This window comes from Labeo rohita, chromosome 17 (genome assembly GCF_022985175.1).
Source record: "Labeo rohita strain BAU-BD-2019 chromosome 17, IGBB_LRoh.1.0, whole genome shotgun sequence".
Taxonomy (NCBI): domain Eukaryota; kingdom Metazoa; phylum Chordata; class Actinopteri; order Cypriniformes; family Cyprinidae; genus Labeo; species Labeo rohita.
Genome location: NC_066885.1, coordinates 14,699,924 through 14,719,262, shown reverse-complemented (window position 1 = coordinate 14,719,262; position 19,339 = coordinate 14,699,924). Strand labels below are relative to the sequence as shown.

Sequence of the window (19,339 nt, the reverse complement as noted above, 5' to 3'; positions counted from 1 at the left end):
GCGAGCGCTCCTCTCTCTGCGCGTGCTGCTGCCAGTTCCGTGTCGGCCGCGAGTTTACCAGCCACGCACTGCCTGCACGCGCTCAATCCGCCGCCGGGCTGCAACGATGTGACTCTCTCTGGCTTTCCGAAAGCCCTTTTTCCGGTCTCCATTAACGGCCCAGCACAGAGCGAGGCGAGGGGATTCGTAACGGTGAGTGTATTTCGGATGGCCACGGAACGTGGGAATCTGCGCTACGTTATCGGTTTGGGGGCACCGAATGTGTGTAAAGTTTGGGGAGGGGATAAATCGTGTCATGTGGTACGACAGAGGCTGTGTGCCCGACAGTTCGCTCTAGTGGAGCGGATAGATACATAATTATAGAAAGCAAGAACGACGTCGAGAGACGAGCTCAACTTGCCATGTGTTATAATTTCCATGGGGATGACGTCACACAGTCCTTGACGCCCGTGATGAGATAACGGGACTGTGACACACTACGCGTTTCGTACGCACACTAAAAGCTACACAGGAACAGGTTACTGGTTCCTAACGCGTTTTAAAGCGACGATCGCAGTCCGTTCTCGTTAGTTGTTAATTACGTAGCAGCCTGCGAGTTGCTGTTTTCCTCTTACACATAACGTTATATAAAAGGCAGAGAGCATAGCAAGGACTACGTTACGTCGTCATGAGAAATGACTGACCGATGACGGCGTTTTTCTGAAATACTGTAACAGTACATGTACATGTGCGAATCTGTTTAAAAGTTTAACCCTCAGAGACTCATTTGCATAGATGGTGTATGTTCTCTTTTTCTTGTTGAAAGTGCTTTTAGAAAGCTACTAGTTATAATAGTTGTTTTTAAGCATATTTTGTTTTCGGGTGAATTTTGATATTGCAGAAATGTTGGACTTTCACAACTGTTTACTATCATAGGCAGGTTGTGAGACTTCTATAGTATCATGCTTACAGGGGTAGACGTATAATTCAAATACATTCATGTCAAAGCAGAACAGACCTTGCTTACTCTGTAAAGTTCCTGAAATTGCATATTTAGAGGCCTGTACTGATGTTCCGAACAATTTGGAATAGTTAATCTATGAATTACTATTTTTTAAGTGCTTAAACAGACAATTAAGGAAAAAATGCTCACTTGAAAAATGGCTAAATTTGTTCCAAAACTTTGAGAAATTGTGTTAGTAGGCAGCAGTGACAGTATTTTGTGATTTTAAGATGTGTGACAGTTGCTGCTATACAGTTCAGAGTGTTAAGTACATATTACTCATATTTACTAAAATATATATGTTATTAAATTACTTTATCCCACAATTTAGCTACTGTACAGCTGTTAAAATATAATGATAACCTACAACATTTAGTACTGACCCACTAAAAATATTGTGGTAACACTTTACAGCACGGTTCATTAGTTAACATTAGTTAACTACAATAAGAGCAATACTTCTACAGCATTCATAATGCTAATTTCAGCATTTACTAATGCCTTATTAAAATCACAAGTTGTGTTTGTTAACATTAACATTAGTTAACGCACTGTGAACTAACATGAACAAGCAATAAACAACTGTATTTTTATTAACAAAGATTAATAAACAGTGTAATACATGTATTGTTCAGTGTTTGTTAATACATTACCTAATGTTAACAAATGACACCTTAGTGTAAAGGGTTACTAAAATGTTTGATATTTTACTTTTTGGGAGACTTTGGTCAGTACTGAAGTCAGGCTCTTAAATATTCAGGATTTGTTGTGTGTGCATTTCATGCAAAAGAAAGAGGGCCTCAATATCCTCACTGAATCTGGTGGTTATATTGTGGCTGCATGACCTTAACATCAAGCCAATGAAAACTCAAAAGTACTCTTGAAATGACACACCCTTAGCTTTTCCCGTCTCTCCTGACAGGGACTTTCCTAAGAGTTTTCAGACTGAAAGAAGTCCTGAACTCTGATACACTTTGACTAATAAGACTCCGCTCAAGTCTGGTTTGAGTTGGACTGGTTTCAAAACAGAATGTGTTATGTAATCAGTTTCGATTCATTGCTTGTCATTTAGAGGCGTAAAGTATAGCTGAAAAATCACTAACAATAGGTAACAAGTAGTTTTGAAATTAACATTTATTTGTGCTTTTTAATCTAGGGTCACTCTCTCAACAATAATGTCTTCAGAACGGAGTTACAGCTGCCTCAAAACCGAGGCCATGACAGAATCACCGTGGCACCCCTGTGTCGGTGCACAGGCAGCGCTGTGACTCTAGCTTGCGATCTCCTGACCTCTGTGACCTTTGAGTCGAGATGGCGACCCACAGAAAGCACCTGGTCCGAGATTTCAACCGATACATCACCTGCTCAATCTGCCGTGGGTATCTGATAAAGCCCACCGCTGTCACAGAATGCCTGCACACTTGTAAGTCATCCATGTCTCACAACTTCTCTTTATGTCATCTCCACCATTTCTTTTCTCTTTCTGAGAATGGGAATGAGAATCTTTATGATTAGAAATATGTCAGAATAAACTGGCCTCTTTCTGGAATTTTTATGTTTCATGTGATAAGTTTATTTAAGACTTGTGTAAGGTTCAGCTGTAGCACCTGTAACATCTCCAAAAATGGCCGTTATGTCATTATTATGTAATGAAAAAATAGCTTGCCCATACCTGCTTATCTGACCTGCCTCATATCTTTGTTATCTCCAAAATCTATTTGTTTCACACTTGACATGCTTAACATCCAAATTATTTGTTTAACCCATGAGAAAATTTCCTAATGTGTGGTAGATGCAGCAGTGAGGGTGAGCAGTGGGTGTTTGTCTGTGAGCAGAGGGTGACTAAAAGTGACTTGATAATAGTGTTGTCAAAAGTTCTGATGTGGGTAATTGAAATTTTAAAATGAGTGTACCAATTGTGTATCAATTAAAAGGACAGCATTTAACACAAAAAAATGTACAACTAAATGCTACCAATACACAAATAATACTCATAAGAAATTACCATAAATTACAAAAACAAGTGAAAAATAGTAAAAATACTGACCAGCTTTAGCATTTAAAAAAAATATTTTTTTCTTAAAAATTACGTTTTATATTTATTTATAAATGTTTGTTAATAACAGTATTAATAATAATTTATTTATTTATATATATTTATATTATATTTATATTTATATATAAAAAGTAATTAATTATATGTATAGTTAATTACTTTTTATATGTTCAGTATTTATATCAATTTTAAATTAAGTTTCGACTTCAACTTATATTATTTTAAGAAGCTGTCAGGGCACCATTTCTAATTTTAGTTGTTTTTTTTTTTTAAATTGAATATTTATATTTTATTTCAGCTGATCAAGTTGATAAACTTTTAAAAAATCCAGTATTGTAAGGAAGTGACGAACTAAAACTACAAAACCACTGTTTTTATTGGTAAGTAAAATTAAAAATATTAAACACTGGGTTAGTTAAAAGAAAGCTGAACTAAAATACAAAAAATCAGTTAAAAAACTAAAATTAGAAATGTTGCTTTAGCAACTACTTTTAATAAAATAAGTTGAAGTCAAAAATTCAATTAAAATGAATAGGAAAACTGAAAATATTTAGTGCTGGGCAATGATTCGATGATCTCGATTAATCACATCCAAAATAAAAGTTTTTGTGTACATAACGTGTGTGTACTGTGTATATTTATTGTGTATATATAAATACACACGCATACATGTATATATTTAAGAAAAATATGTTATGTTTATATATTAAACATATTTATATATAATATTGATTATATGAATATAAATGTATACATGCAAATATATATATATATATATATATACTTATATAAATATATACTTTTTGTGTGTCTTTATATATACATAAATAAATGTATAACAAATATACACAGCACACACACATATATTATGTAAACAAAACTTTTATTTGGATGCGATTAATCATGATTAATTGTTGCCCAGCACTATGAATGATAAATGAAAATATGCATACTTTAATTGTGTATAAAAATGTATAAAAACACCTTATAAATCTTACCAAGTCATTTTAGTAAATCAGACAGTTGTCATTTTAAATTGTTTTTTGTAGTGATATACAAAATATAAAAATTTTACAAACAAGCTGATGTTGGTCACTATTTTTACTATTTTTCACTACTTTTACTTGTTTTTGTAATTTATGGTGTTTTCTAGTTTTATTTGTGGCTTTATGAGTTTAAATTGTGTATTGATGGCATTTAGTTGTAAATTTATCCATTAATTGCTGTAATTTTAATTGGTACACTTTTCTTTCTTTTTTTTTTATTAAAAAAGATATCTGATAGTTATATAGTGGCTTAAAAATATATTGTTTTTGTTTTTAATTGTTTTAACTTCAGTGACCTGTGTCATGTTTGGGCCATCAAAAAGCAAATAAAAACGGTACTTTGACCTGATCCACTCAATCTCGTTTCTCTTCTGTTCTCTCTTTTCCTCTTATTCCACTTTCCTCTAGTTTGTAAGAGTTGTATCGTTCAGCACTTTGAGGAGAGTAATGAGTGTCCGGAATGTGGGATACAAGTCCATGAAACCAACCCTTTAGAGATGCTGAGGTACCCAAACTCACCCACACTCATTTCTCACATACACAGATTAAGTACACACATAAGTCCTCCTGTGTTTTTTATGGTATCTTGGCCTTTCTCTTTGCAGGTTAGATAAGACCCTGGAGGAGATCATTTTCAAGCTGGTGCCTGGACTAAGAGAGAGTGAGTGTGTATATAAATACACAGACACACATGCTTTATTCTCTGTAATGCACTGTAAGTGTTTCTGTGTCTGTAAACTGCTTCTTAATGTAGTTTCTTTAAATGATTGTGTTTATTTACTAGAGGAGGAACAACAGGAAAGTGAGTTTTGGAGAAAAAATAAGATCAAATCAAACGGAGAAGGTAACGCTCTCTCACACAGTCACATGTACACATACAGTATATACCAAATTACTTTAAGGTTAAAGGTTACAAAGATTTCCTTTGTCAATCTTCTAGATGGCCCTAGAGCTAAGAAAGCTCGTCTAAGTGATGAAGAGGACGATGATGGGAAAGGTGGAGACTACCACAGGAGTGATCCTCAGATTGCTATTTGTCTGGATTGTCTACGAAACAATGGCCAATCAGGAGAAAGCATAGTTAAGGTACATATAGACAGTATAGTTCAAAATATGTGTACGGATTTAAAAGTGTATGTTGTATGTTTATAATTTGCACTTTTTGTCTCTGTAACAGGGTTTAATGAAGAAATTCATCCGTTGCTCCACCCGTGTGACGGTGGGAACCATTAAGAAGTTCCTCTGTGTAAAACTGAAGCTGCCAAGCTCTTATGAGGTAAAATATTGTTTTATTACAGTCTCAGAGGGCTGTCAACACAAGCAAATGCTTCCCTCTGTGTGTATTGAGAGTTAATAGGTTCCTTTCACAGTTCAGTATAGATATTAATAAATGAGCTTTTTCCCATCAGTTGTGAAACTTGATAGTCAATGACAGTTGTTCCCGTGGTTGTTCTATGAGACGTTTCACTAAATGTGTATGTAACACACAACGTGCCTATTATTTGATTTCATGATAATTTGCCTTCTGTTGACTCTGTAACTGTTTCTTACAGCTCGATGTTTTGTGTAACGGAGAGATCATGGGCAAAGACCACACCCTGGAATTCATCTACCGTACTCGATGGAGACTTCAGGGTGACAGTGTAAGTGCATATGTGTATGGATCAAGTTTTGCCAGTATTGTTCTAAATTAATGTTCCTACAAATATAGCAAAACATAAAAATCACCTACACTGTATGGACCTGCCCAACATCCCCACGAGGAAAATGGCTTTTTAAACATTCTTAAAGGGGTCATCGGATGCAAAGTTCGCTTTTACATGTTGTTTGAACATAAATGTGTGTTGGCAGTTTATGTTCAATAATGCACCTCCCGATCTACATAAATTCGTCTATGTTCGCGCAAATCATTTGTGATCCAGCTTCACCTACAGTGAGTATCTTTATGAATCTTTGCAATTACCTTTCCTAATAACGTGCAAGTTTTGTGACTAAATGCGTTAAATGCGGCTAAAGTAAACAGGCTCGTCACTCCACAGAGAGAAGAGAGGGGCGGGGCAAGCAGAGCTTATTTGCATTTAAAGGAACAATCCATCAGAATGGGTTGATTATTGCAAAGCTCATTTTGACTAGGTAAAAAGGGTGTTTTTTTACACTACCATTGAGAATTTTTAACCAAAGTGTACGATAAACTTTTCATTAAGACCCTAAAGAATCATATCATATCAAATGGGCATCCGATGACCCCTTTAATAATGAATCAATGAAAGCTTAAGGATTCAGGGATGAAAAATATAATAAGCTCAGGATAAAAACAACAGAAGTTATTAGAAAGTTGCCGCCATTGTTGAAAAACAAATGTGTGTGTTTATGTGTTTTTGCAACATTACTTTTTACCTGCAAAGGGGTGATAGGAGGTCTGCAAAAAAAAAAAAAAAGAGAGAATTGTACAAAATGTATTTCTATGGCTGTCAAAGTTGAAGTGCACTAATATAAACTGATCTTTCTTTTTTACACTTACAGTCACATTCAGAATTTTGAATTTTGACTAATATTATTTTATTCTGCTGTCTAAAGACAGGTCATAAATCGAAACTTAAAGAAATAGTTCACCCAAAAATGAAAATTCTATGATTAATTACTCACTCTCATGTCGTTCCATACCTGTAAGACTTTCGTTCATCTTCGGAACACAAATTAGGGTATTTTTGAAGAAATCCGAGAGCTTTCTGAACTTTATTCATCAATTTCTTCTCCTCCGTATCAGCCAACATGCGTTCACAAGAGTACCAAAGTGCATGCATGTGGTGCAGCTGACAAAGTGTGAAAGGCGCACATATTCGTCATGGTACATACTCTCATGAATGCGCAGCAGAGACTGACGCAGAAGAGAAGAAATTGTTGAATAAAGTCGTTGTTTTTGTTTTCTTAGTGCACAAAAAGTATTCTTGTAGCTTTATATGCAAGGTCAGAAACATCTCAGATTTCAGAATATCTTCATTTTTGTTCTGAAGATGTACAAAGGTCTTACAGTTTTGGAACGACATTCATTTTTTATTTTATTGACAAAATTTTAATTTTTGGGTAAACTCTTTAAATGTGAAAAAACAAAACAAAACCAGATAGTATTTGAAAGGCAGTATAAAAGGAAAAATCTATTTTCTAAACGCATGTTGTCGTATTGTAAACAATTCATTCATGTTTTATTTGTAACTTTTTCTGAACTTGTCATTTTTAATCAAACCGTGAACTTCCCATAAAATAACAGATGTCTCCAATCATTTAGTCCATTTTGCCCCTATCTTTCAATTGACTGCAAGCTTGCATTCAAATTTGTCTTTATCCAATCAACATCCGATGTAATGAACCATGACCCTGCCATTCAATTTCTTGTCAGTAATCCGTTTCACTTGGATGTACGTCACACTATGGGGGAGACCTTCTTCTTCTGTTACATTGAATTTTCAATTATGTCCTTTAGTACAATGACAATATAAAAGCTTATTATGTAATTTTGAAAACATGTTGTCTTTATAATATCACTCTTAGTATTTTTTTTTCTACACAGTATAAATAGGTTTTTATAAATGAAAATCTATAGCCACCTTTATATTTTAGGAAGGGGGTCCCTCAGCTATGGATCATAGTAATTGGGTCTCTTTGGCATTAAAAGTTTAGTTCACCCAAAAATTAAAATTAGCCCATTATTTACTCATCCTCCAGGCATCCTAGGTGTATATGACTTCCTTCTTTTAAACAATCCTGGCACTTCCAAGTTCTATCATGGCAATAGGCAGGTGTTTCTCTTCATTAGTCCGAAACAAGTCCAATAAAGTGCATCCATCCATAATAAAAAGTGCCTCACACAGCTCCGGGGAGTGAGTAAAGGCCTCCTGCAGCAAATTGATGCGGTTTTGTAAGAAAAATATCCATATCTAGAATGTGCATCTCACTGTTGTACACAGAAGCAGCTCCAGGCAAATGACTTAATGCGTCAGATTTGCGCATCCGCTGCTCAAATGTGATAAACACGTAGGCACCATGGAGAAACCAAAACAAAACAGCGGTCACGAATTAGAAGTACAAAAAAAGGATTTGTAAAGAAACATGTTAGAGGATTTCTATATAAACCAAGAGAAGACTGGTTTTCCTTTGCCGAAGTTAGAAAACTTTGCTTCATTTGCTCCTGTAAACAAATGTTGGTTTTCACAAGACTCACCAGCACATGTACAACACGACATCCTATGTCATCAGCCTGGAGCTGCTTCCATGTACAGCTCTTAGCACAAACTAGATTGAAGTAATTCTTATGTTTTACATATGGATAATTTTCTTACAAAAACGCATCGATTCACTACAGGAGGCCTTTATTCACCCCCCTGGAGCTGTGTGAGGCGCTTTTTTTATTATGGATGGATACACTTTACTGGACTTGTTTTGGACTGATGAAGAGAAACACCTGTCTATGCCGTTCTAAAGCTTGGAAGTGCCAGGATAATTTTTAATATAACTCAGACTGAAAGAACAAAGTCATATACATCAAGGATGGCTGGAGGGTGAGTAAATAATGGGCTAATTTTCATTTTTGGGTGAACTATCCCTTTAAAAAGTTTTAAAACCCCTGGACTAGAACTCTGACAGATAAATTATTGAAAAGTTGGTTTGACCCTGAATATGTGGATGTGTTTGAATGTGTGTGTGTGAGTGTGTGTGTGTGTGTGTGCTTATGAGAAGTGTGAACAGCTGTCGCTGAGTTGGTGGTGATTGTGGGGGGCAGGAGCAAAAAAAAACTGCTCAGCTACTGACAGATCTATGAGTCATATTTCTCCAGTTACACACACACTAGAGGTTGACACAAAATCAGAGGACACATCGATGCCCTTAGGTCTGTGCCCTTGCCTTTTACACACCAAAAAAAGTAAAATAAAGAGCTGTGATGGTATAATGAAACTGATACCGTGATATTCAAAGTTGAAGTCATTCTCTACTTTCGTTTTTACCCCAGGCTTATCCCATGGTTCTCGAGTACCGTCCAAGAATCGACTTCGGTTAAACAGCACTTACAGCTTTGCGGAAATCTCATGCAGACTCATGTCGAGAGATGAACAAAAAGCAGAAAAACTGAATGATTGTGCCTCCGTTGAAAGACAACAACACAAAGCCCCATGACTGACAGGACTGCTCTCTTCTTCCTGTGCACTGCTTCAGCCTCTACTCCTCCATTCCTCCCTCCTTCTTGTTCCTGTTTGACAGTTGTGGCTCCACCCACTGGCACTGTATCAAGTTTGATGATTATATTCCTCCAAAGCTTTCTCTGCATGTTGTCTCTATGACGACGCCTTAGCGTAGAGCGGCCCGTTGGGATTATCTGATAGCAATCTAGCACAGACAGTAAGCAAAAAACTCAGCGTCCCGGCCAGGTGACAGGAGTGAGGGGAAATGGAGACGTTTTTAAGAAGAAGTCTTACTAGGTTTTAGATTAGCCGTTTTTATCCAAGAGTTTGCACTAGAGGCGAATCCAAATGTCTCGCTGTATTATTGCTGTTCTGCGTTACCTTTACACTCTCTCTTTTTCCTTTTAGTTACTTTCCTCTCTTGCTCTCACCGCCCACACTGTCCCTCATAAATTCAGTGGCTCTTTTTCATGTCATCATTCTCTCTCCTTTTCGTTTGCTCACACAAACTCACTCTCTCTTTCTCAGCCGCTTTCCATCTTCCCTCACACTCTCTCATTTTTCTCCAATGGTGTTTTTGGCTCTGGTCTGAAGTATTGATGGATCTCATTCAGTTGGAATTGAATGAGAGCGCTGTAGATGTCCCAAAATAACAGCCTTGAAAGGCACTCTGGGTAAGCGCTTTTCCTTCACATCGAGCTGAGGCCAAATCTTGCATTTACCCAAACCAGATCATTATCTTAATAGAATTGATCTAACAATAACTGATGCCAGATATGCTTAATGCAGTAATTCACTGAGAAATCTCATCTTTAAAAACAGTTGAATGGGGAATGACTGAAGTGTGCCAGCTGCATCTCTCTAAGAGCAGCTTTGGCTCACAGGCTAAACATTCTGTTGTTTCCTGTTTAATTAGAAATGAGATAAAACAATCAAATTCACCTCAACAGATATTTGAATCTTAAAAGCAGCTCCAGAATGTTAATAATACACGTTTTACAGTGGATTTCGAGTGTTGTGTGGGAAAACAACTGTATAGTCCGAACTGATATTTCTCAATGTGATTTTCCACTTTCGCAGCATATAGCAAGTCATGGACATGTTTGTGAGAGAGTTCGAGGTTCGAGATTCAATCTTCACGTTGTTTTAAATGTTCTAGTTAAGAGTGTTACTTTGGAGCATTAGTTCAGATAAGGTCATAGGTTAACTTTCTATGTTTACATGACAATGTTAATCTTTAATGTATGTGTAGTAGCCTATGATAGGAGTATTCCATTTGAATTCATAATTATAAGGAATAAGTGAACACCAAACTGTTGCCAAATTTTATGCACATTCCCAGAATGCTTTTTGAGAATTAAAGGGATGGTTCACTCAAAAATGATATTTGTGTCATCATTTACTTACCCTCAGGTTATTAAAAAACTTGTATGAGTTTCTTTTTTTTTTTTTAAATATATATATTTTTTGTGTTCAATAGAGGAAATAAACTTGCACGGGGCTGAAACAACTTGAGGGTAAGTAAATGATGACAGGATTTTCATTTTTGGGTGAACTGTCCCTTTAAGGGTTCAAAACATGGAGCTTTGCCAATTTTATTCCTCAGAAAATTTTATATGATGGTACTCAGTGAGGAACAGAATTACATTCGTTTTGGATCATCTCAGGTGATGACAACTGGTGAAATGAGGGTTTGTTCTCCACTTCAGCTTTGGAATCAAGCAATCATAACAGTGGGTTTTAGAGATGCTGTAAGTCAATACAGTTAATCAAAAGATGCATACAGAATGAGACTGAATATCTTGGCAATGCCGTTTTCAGTGGATTGTACCCATATGTACCAATAGTGGAAATATGTTTGTCCAAATGTTTCTTCTGACAAGCTAAACCTTCATGTTATACCAACATGATCTTAAAAATCCTCTGCACTCTCTGTCAGTTCAGTGGAATTGTTGATGTTGTTGTTTAGGACAAAGGCCACTGGCTGCTCTCCAAAATCCAATTTCCTCCCCACTAAGAAAACATGCAAATCAAATATGAAGTGTCTTTGAGCTCTGATTATAAATACAATGTATTTTTGTATGTTGAAGCACTTATGTATATTTGAACCTATAATCAAAAGATTTTATGTCAATGCTTGTCCTTTTCCTAATAGATGATGCTGCTTGGGGTAATTTATTCTTTTTTTATACGTCCCACCGCCTGCTATATGTGTTCCCCTTGTAAATGTTCGCACTGTACATGAAAAGCTTCCTAATGCTGTTCATGACCTATTGTTATTTAATTAATGAACATTAAAATATGAAAAACAGTCTGTTTTTTTTTCTCTAATTTCTTTGACTACATTCCAGAAATGTGTTTTATTTTGCTGGGAACATTCTGAAATCTTTTATACTTGGATGACAGTACAACTTGCTGTTAGATCTAACACCCGTCCTAGATTGAAGGATTTAGGAAGTCTTTTTCCTATTCATATGTCCTTATGGACTAAAGCCTTTGAAGCTGTTGAAAGGCAATCTTTAAAAACACTGTTTCAAGTATGTGATGATATTAGTGTGAGTTTAAATCTGACAACGAAAAACAAAGCCAGGAATGCGCCTTCTTTTAGACTGTTTCTATGCACAGCTTCTCTCTTTCTCACTCACTTTTTTTTCTCCCCCTCTCATGCACAAGGAAGTGGAATGTGACATGCATTCCTCTGTTAGTCTGTGCATCACTTGTTCAGCTGTCTGTTGGCCCTGCTGTTCATCTTAGAAAAGAGAAGGTCAAAAATACTTCATGTAGGGCAAAGGCAGCTCATACTTAACCACAAATATGTCCATGCCCAGCAACATTTATTGAAGTTACAAACTTCAGTGTTTAAAATGTATGATTTAGGATTTTGGAAGAACAATGTCAGGAATAGTTTGTTTGGATGTTTACAGAGCATTTGGTTACCCAAAACACTTTAAACGTGACATCTACATAATATGCCAACATCAACAATAGATCCGGATATAAATATGTCCAGAACACTCATGTTCACCACACATATGTAAATAAACAAAAAAAGCCTGCCACTGTCTATCTCTTTTTAGTCTTCTCATTCATCATGGCATGTCACAACAACTCTATTTTCAGTCAGGATGAATTCACAGCTCATTTGTTAAACAGAGAAAGTGAGACTGAATCCCTCCACCCCCTGCTACCACTCCAACATTAAACCATTACTGAAGAAAAGGGGAAGCACATTACAAACACATGCACAAATGCTGGGAGTTTTCCTCTTATTTAGAATGGATAAAAGCAGGAATCCATTTTAAAGTCCTTGTAAAGCAATATTAAATATTTGTTCGGAGTTTGTCACACAACAGAAAAGTGTTATTAACTATCCAGCCAAATGTGAATGATAAAAAAACAAGTAAATACAATAAGGTTCTGCTTTCAAATGTTGGGGGCGTGTCTGCGGTCTGCGCTGAAACCACACCCACTCGCTGGAAAGCTGCTGCCTCTCTCAACTGTCAAATACCGCTACAACCTCAATGGATGACTGAGCTCGTTTTTAAATGATCACAAGCAGGTAAAACAAGCAGGTAGTATTTAAAGTGTATATTTTTAATGAAAATAACCAATCGTTTCGCTAGATAAGACCCTTCTTCCTCGTCTGGGATCGTTTACAGCCGCATTTAAACTGGATTTTGGAAGTTCAAAATCAGGGCACCATATCAATCCATTATATGGAGAAAAATGCAGAAATGTTTTCCTCAAAAAACATAATTTCTTTACGACTGAAGAAAGAAAGACATGAACATCTTGGATGATGTAAAGATATAAATATATAATGATCCCCATTATATGTGAATCTTTGTTTTGAAAGTGGACCTCTCCTTTAAAGGCTCTAAACGATCCCAGCAAAAAAATAAGAATAAGAAAATAACCGATCAAAACTGTTTTTTACGGCCTTTCTCTCGCTGAACTCTCTGTATTCTGACTCAAGACAGTTAGGGTATGTTGAAAAACTCCTATCTCATTTTAGCCTCCAACTTCAAAATCGTCCTACATTAAATTGTCCTCTCTCTCTCTTCTTCAGCTTGCTCCCTTTTTTATCAGGGGTCGCCACAGCAGAGTGATCCGCACAGCCGATTTGGCACGTTTTACGCCGGATGCCCTTCCTGCCGCAACCCAGCCCTGAAAGTGCACTAACTTGTGCATCCCCAGTGCTGGGACACACTCACTCACTCATTCACACCCTACATTAAATCGTCCTAAAGGAAAGAAAGACATGAACTTCTTGGATTACAAGGGGGTGAGTACATCATCTGTACATTTTTGTTCTGGAAGAGGGCCCATGCTCAGTGCCTCCAGTGCGTCATCGAGACATGATTTCAGGCCCGCCTAAAAAATCCTGAATACAAAAATAATGAATAAATGTTAAAAGATCTAACTCCACAATTCAGTACTACATTGGCTAGTTCACAGTATTTTTAATGTGTTCCCAAATCATTTATCACATTGATTTAAGTAGGAAAATCTTGTACTTGTATCTTGTACATATTGATATGAAAATACAAAAAGTAAGAAAATATATTCTATTTGTTGTTATTAACAACATGAAGTGCCTTAAACGTTACATTACGTCAAGGTTTCCCAACCTGGAGTTTGTAAAGGAACTGCGGGGGTTTGTGAGTTTAATGGAAGGCTAATAATTAATTAAATCATAAAAATGTTCAATTAAAATAAATATTTTTAAACTTTAACAAATTGTTTGTTTACCTGCATGTCATGTGACCATTAACCTGAACATGCAAAACTTAATTAAAAAATGTATTTTAAAATCTCTGGGGAACTTCAGGTAAATATATTTTCAAATGACCAAAAGGTGTGAATCCCTGAATCACATGTAAATAATGTGAATTTGTGCATTTTAATGTGTTTGAAAGACAAAAGCCTTCCAAAGACATTAAATAATCTACTAATTGATAATTCAAATAAAAATGAATGTGTTCATCAGTAGTTGATACAGTGTTGAATCACTTTTTAAACCTGAAATGACTTCTGTAAATCCAGTGGTCAAATGCTCTGTAGCTACCCAGACTAATGACTGGTGTTTATGTAAATGTTCACAAGACTTTCTGAATGTATATAAGCGGTATAGGCTATTTTAAAAAGTAACATTTAAAAAATGAAAAAGAGGAATTAGGGAGGATCAATGCATTATGAATAATTTATTGCTATTGTGTAAATAGTATGTAATCGTGTAATTCATAAAAAAGTAACTTTAGTCTGATTAAGAGTATTTTAAAATGTAATTGAATCTAATTACAAGTACTTAATTTTTTTGGAATCTGATTATATAATCCAGATTACATGTTATCAATTACTACCCTGCTCTGGCAACACAAGAGCATCTAAAATTAGATGTTTAGAAACAGGATAAAGAGAGGGCAGGGAGACACAACTGGTGTTTGATCTGTTATCCGCTACACTTATTGCTACTTTGTTGCATCATACTGTTGCTGTGTGCATTAACCTGTTAGCATCCATAGGCTAATTGCATCATTCATGAAAGCCACAGTCATATTCCCTCTTGAATGACTCACTGACACAACTGTTCTCTTATAGACCTGTCACTAGCCAGATACTGGAGATGATCTCTGGGTGTATTCTGGTAGCCCTGTGTTCTTTTGGATCTTGTTAACATGGATGATCAACTGTAATTGGAACCTCTCTAATCCAGGAGGCTGCTGTCAATCATCATCTTTCTCTACTTCTCTCACCTCTTCCTCGCATGAAGTCATTAGGTTAATGTCAGAGATCTCGTGACATTCCATATTTGGACCTAAAGAACAAGACACATGGCACCAATAGAATCATATATAGGAGTGACATCACCACAGTGTTTCTTCTTTAGGAATGACATCACAGTGTTGTGCTGATTTGTCATCTTACTGATGATATCACCACTGTGCCAAAGGTCAAGACTAGAACATATTTATACAGCAAACCCATGCATCTGTACACATTTGTGTTTATGTGCTTGTGGGTTAACGTGTAATAAACTGGTTCATACATGTATTTATAATGTTACAAATTATTACTTAAGTAGTATAACTGTTTATATATTAAGCGGTATAGCTGCTTTCAATATTGATAATAATAAGCAATGTTTCTTTAGCACCAAATCTGCATATTACAATGATTTCTGAAATATAATGTGACACTAAGGACTGGAATAATGGCTGTTGAAATATAAATGATTCTGTACTTTAGATTTAATGAATTTGCTAACTAAATACATTAAATATGGTGCTATACTCAAATTATTTTAGCCCAAGTTTAAATGGGGTCCCGTCTTCACCTCTGTATCCAACAAATGGTTGAGGTTTGAAGGATTGAAGACACTTCGTATTAATTCACCTGTCAGAGAGATGACTTGTATTAAAATGTCTGTCACTTGTCAAGTTCATCTCATTTTACAGTTCTTGCAACTCGGCTGTGTTTTCAGAAAGAATCAGTCTAGTTGCACTTCAGGATGTCTCACCTGTACTCGTGAATTTTCACCAGAGCTCATTCCCTGCCAGAACCAGCGTCTGAACCATGTTCAACCTCAAAGCAGTGCTAATGGATCACCTCCTCCTTACAAACATTATCCAGCTCCACAACCCAGCCAGGACATGGGTGCATCTCAGACACACTTTTCCATCCAGACTGACTCACATCCTTAAATATCTAATATGTTCTGGCCTGTTCTGCCCACTGAAATGCCCAGTTGCTGTCATTTTATTAAACTGGATGCTTTAGCCACTCACTTAGCAAACTAACAGCAACATTTCTACACAGTCTGTGTTGATTTGTGGCGCTCTCTGCTGTTCGAAATAGGACTCATTCAATATTTATTATTTAAATATTCATACTAAGTGCGGGGGAAATGGCTCCTTCTGGGATGATTAATATATTAATCAAAGATAACCGTACGCATAATTGCAGATTAAATAAACCCAGAAATGACAATACAGGACATTTCACCTAAACGAACAATCTGCATATGTTATTTAACAAATGCAATCGAGTGCAGTCGCGTTAATTTAATTTTAATTAACTGTTTCAAAGCTGTTTTACAGTTTCTAGTCAGTTTTTACCTCACAAGTGTTGAACTGTCCAAGTACATAAACTCGGCGAGTAAAACGCACATACTGATAAACAACATAGGATGTTCTTTTACACAACTTAAGTCCAAGACAGTAGTAGGCTAATGTCGGTGATTACAAGTCCACATGCTGCTTTTTTCACAGTCAAAAGCCCTACTAGGAAGGGCCTACAATGCGTAAAGAGTGGTGCTTTCAAGTCATGCCGGATAGATCGTATTTTGAGCTGAATTCACATGAACGCCACCACAAAGTCTTTATTACGAGTGGGAAACTCCACATTTTCTATAAAAGGGTGCTATTATGCTTTTTCACTTTTTTAACTTTAGTCAGTGTGTGGTGTGAATTTTTGGGCATAAAAAAGATCTAAGTTACAAATCTCAAAGTCCACTCCAAAAGGAGATATTTAGTTATTTAAAAAATCCCAAGGAACGGCTTCTTTGGACTACAACCTTTGTTTTCCGCATGCAATGATGTCACAACCGGTTATGAGAATATCATTAAATAAAATCCCGCCCACGGAAATTCGAATTTCGAAAAATAACGCGAGTGTTTTCCATAAACTTGCACTAAAATAGGCGAGGCTAATCAGTGATTATGTTCTTTGATAATGTTAGGCTGCTTTTAGCCTTATGCAGGAGCTGGTTGCGGCAATGAAACTAAGTATGTAAATAATTAAATACATTAGCATGAAAATATCATGTATTGGCGATCTCACAGGCTGATGTTAGGTCCCAACACTACTGTAGCATATTATTTACTCACCCTCCATGATTCCTAGGTGCATATGACTTCCTTCTTTCAGACTAATGCAATCAGAGTTATAATAAAATATATCCTGGCACTCCCAAGCTTTAGAATTGCACAGACAGGGTGTTCTCCTCATCAGTCCAAAACAAGTCCAATAATATGTATCCATCCATAATAAAAAAGTGCCTCACATGGCTCCGGGGGGTTAATAAAGGCCTCCTGTAGCGAATAGATGCATTTTGTAAGAAAAATATCCATATTTAAAACGTAAGAATCACTTTAATCACTTTTTGCGCTAACAGATGTACACAGAACTTGCTTCTTTAACAAGGGTCGCGGCAGTACTGAAACACTGTATTAGCTGTTCGCCAATCGCAACGCAGTGGAAGAGCTAACCAATCACAACACATTTCGTTTTTCGGAAGGCGGGCCTTTATTACTAATCGAGCCATATGTGCCAGGCTGGGAGAAATGTATTGTAATAATGTAAATTATGTTAAAAAATAATGCGTTTTTCGAACCACCAAGCATGAAAGCATGTTCTAGTACACCCCTAAAACAAAATCAAGGCTTTGTAAAAGAGCATAATAGGACCCCTTTAAGCCCAGAGTTTCGGAGCTGGAGGCGTGTCAGTGAAAAAAACGTGTCGGATGCAATGGATGCAGCCAAAGACAATATGCAGTGTGTGTATTGACGGTAAATTTGTTGAAATGTATAACAAACATTGTTGAAATGTATAACAAATAACTCGAATAACTCTACGAGTTACATATACAAAATATTATATTATTGTATAATTACAAAAGAATATATAATGATGCAGTTTACATCACCTTCATAAATTAAATAAAAACACAAAAAAGCAAAAACACAATGATGCACATTCTTTATTCGTCATTTTGTATCCAGAGTTTTAAAAAATTGTTGAATTTTACGTAGAAAAGGAAAATCACCATCTTGTTCCGACCAAAAATGACTTGAACGCACCTGGCGTCGTAATGACGACTTGTCAGCTCGTAAATACGAACGTCCCAGGTGGACTTGAACACAGCAATACAACTTTTTTGACTGTAAGAGTAGGCGTGGCCATTTGTAAATTTTATGGGTGTGGCTTCCGGTCTCATCGCGTCCATCTATTTTAGCTGTACAAAACAACTCGTTTTGCTGCTTGATATTGCAAATTGGTGTGTCTTATTTTAGTCTCTTATCTTAATTATGAACGCACTGGTTTGTAAAGCAAACAGTTTTACAGTTTACTGCACACTGTTATCTTTCTCGTTATTTCCCTATAGAGGATAATAAAACCGAAAGCCTCAACCATCCACACTGAGGAAAAAGGTGGATAGATTTCGCTTGCCCACTCACTAAAGCTGAATGGGAAAGTTCATGTTGTTGCTTGAAAAGCCCTCGATCAGCAGGGGGTGCTCATTCTGTAGTTTGTGAGATGATAACACTAAACTGCAAAAAGACGCCCTGTGTGGCTGATGGAAACCCCAGGGTCTGTGTCAGGAAGACTATGGGTGTATCCCTGGAGTAAAACAGTTCCCACATACAAACTGACCACATCACTAATAATAGGCCCCTTCACCTTACATCCCATGAGGGGGAGACAAAATCCAGCTTTCAGAAACCTTAAAAGGCTTCAGTTTGATTTGGCTGTGGGCTTTTATGTTGATATGCTCAAGTTCCTACAAATCTAACTGATCCACTGGAAGCAGCCAAAACCAACAAAACTACTCACATATTAAAGTTCAGATATCTCCAGACACAGCAGCTATTTGACCTGAATTGGCATCTGTTTTTTTGCATGTTATATAATCTGTGTGACTTTGTGGATAAGTGTTTTTGGCATATGCAGTTGGCCTGTTTTTGCAGGTGTTTCAGAACACTGCTGTGAACCCCATATTATGTAACACTTGAGTACCCACCATAAACAACACAGAAGTAAAAGACTCAAAGCTATTTAGATAATACAAAGATAGTAATTATGTCTTTGTAGGCGTCCTGCCATGACCGCTGCCTCGACTGCTTATTCTGCTTTAACTGACGGGCAATTTGGCTAAAAACTTTTTGGTAGACTATCATATGAATATTAATCATCTATGAGCAGAAATACATTACACAACTTTTAAAGCCAGAACACATTTTAAAACAATACTAGCCCAAGTACTGTAGCAGGACCTTCATGGAATGGGTTTCCATTGCCA

At 36.4% G+C, this 19,339-nt stretch overlaps 1 protein-coding gene across 1 annotated transcript; it reads left to right on the top strand.

The window, feature by feature from the left end:
• pcgf5a (polycomb group ring finger 5a) lies at positions 1 to 11,572 on the top strand. Its single transcript, XM_051133468.1, has 9 exons — positions 1 to 192; positions 2,139 to 2,405; positions 4,493 to 4,589; positions 4,690 to 4,745; positions 4,869 to 4,928; positions 5,025 to 5,170; positions 5,262 to 5,360; positions 5,638 to 5,727; positions 9,090 to 11,572. Exons 2-9 carry the CDS (start codon positions 2,294 to 2,296, stop codon positions 9,135 to 9,137), a joined length of 708 nt encoding a protein of 235 aa, XP_050989425.1. The 5' UTR covers positions 1 to 192; positions 2,139 to 2,293; the 3' UTR covers positions 9,138 to 11,572.
• The last annotated feature ends 7,767 nt before the right edge of the window (positions 11,573 to 19,339 follow it).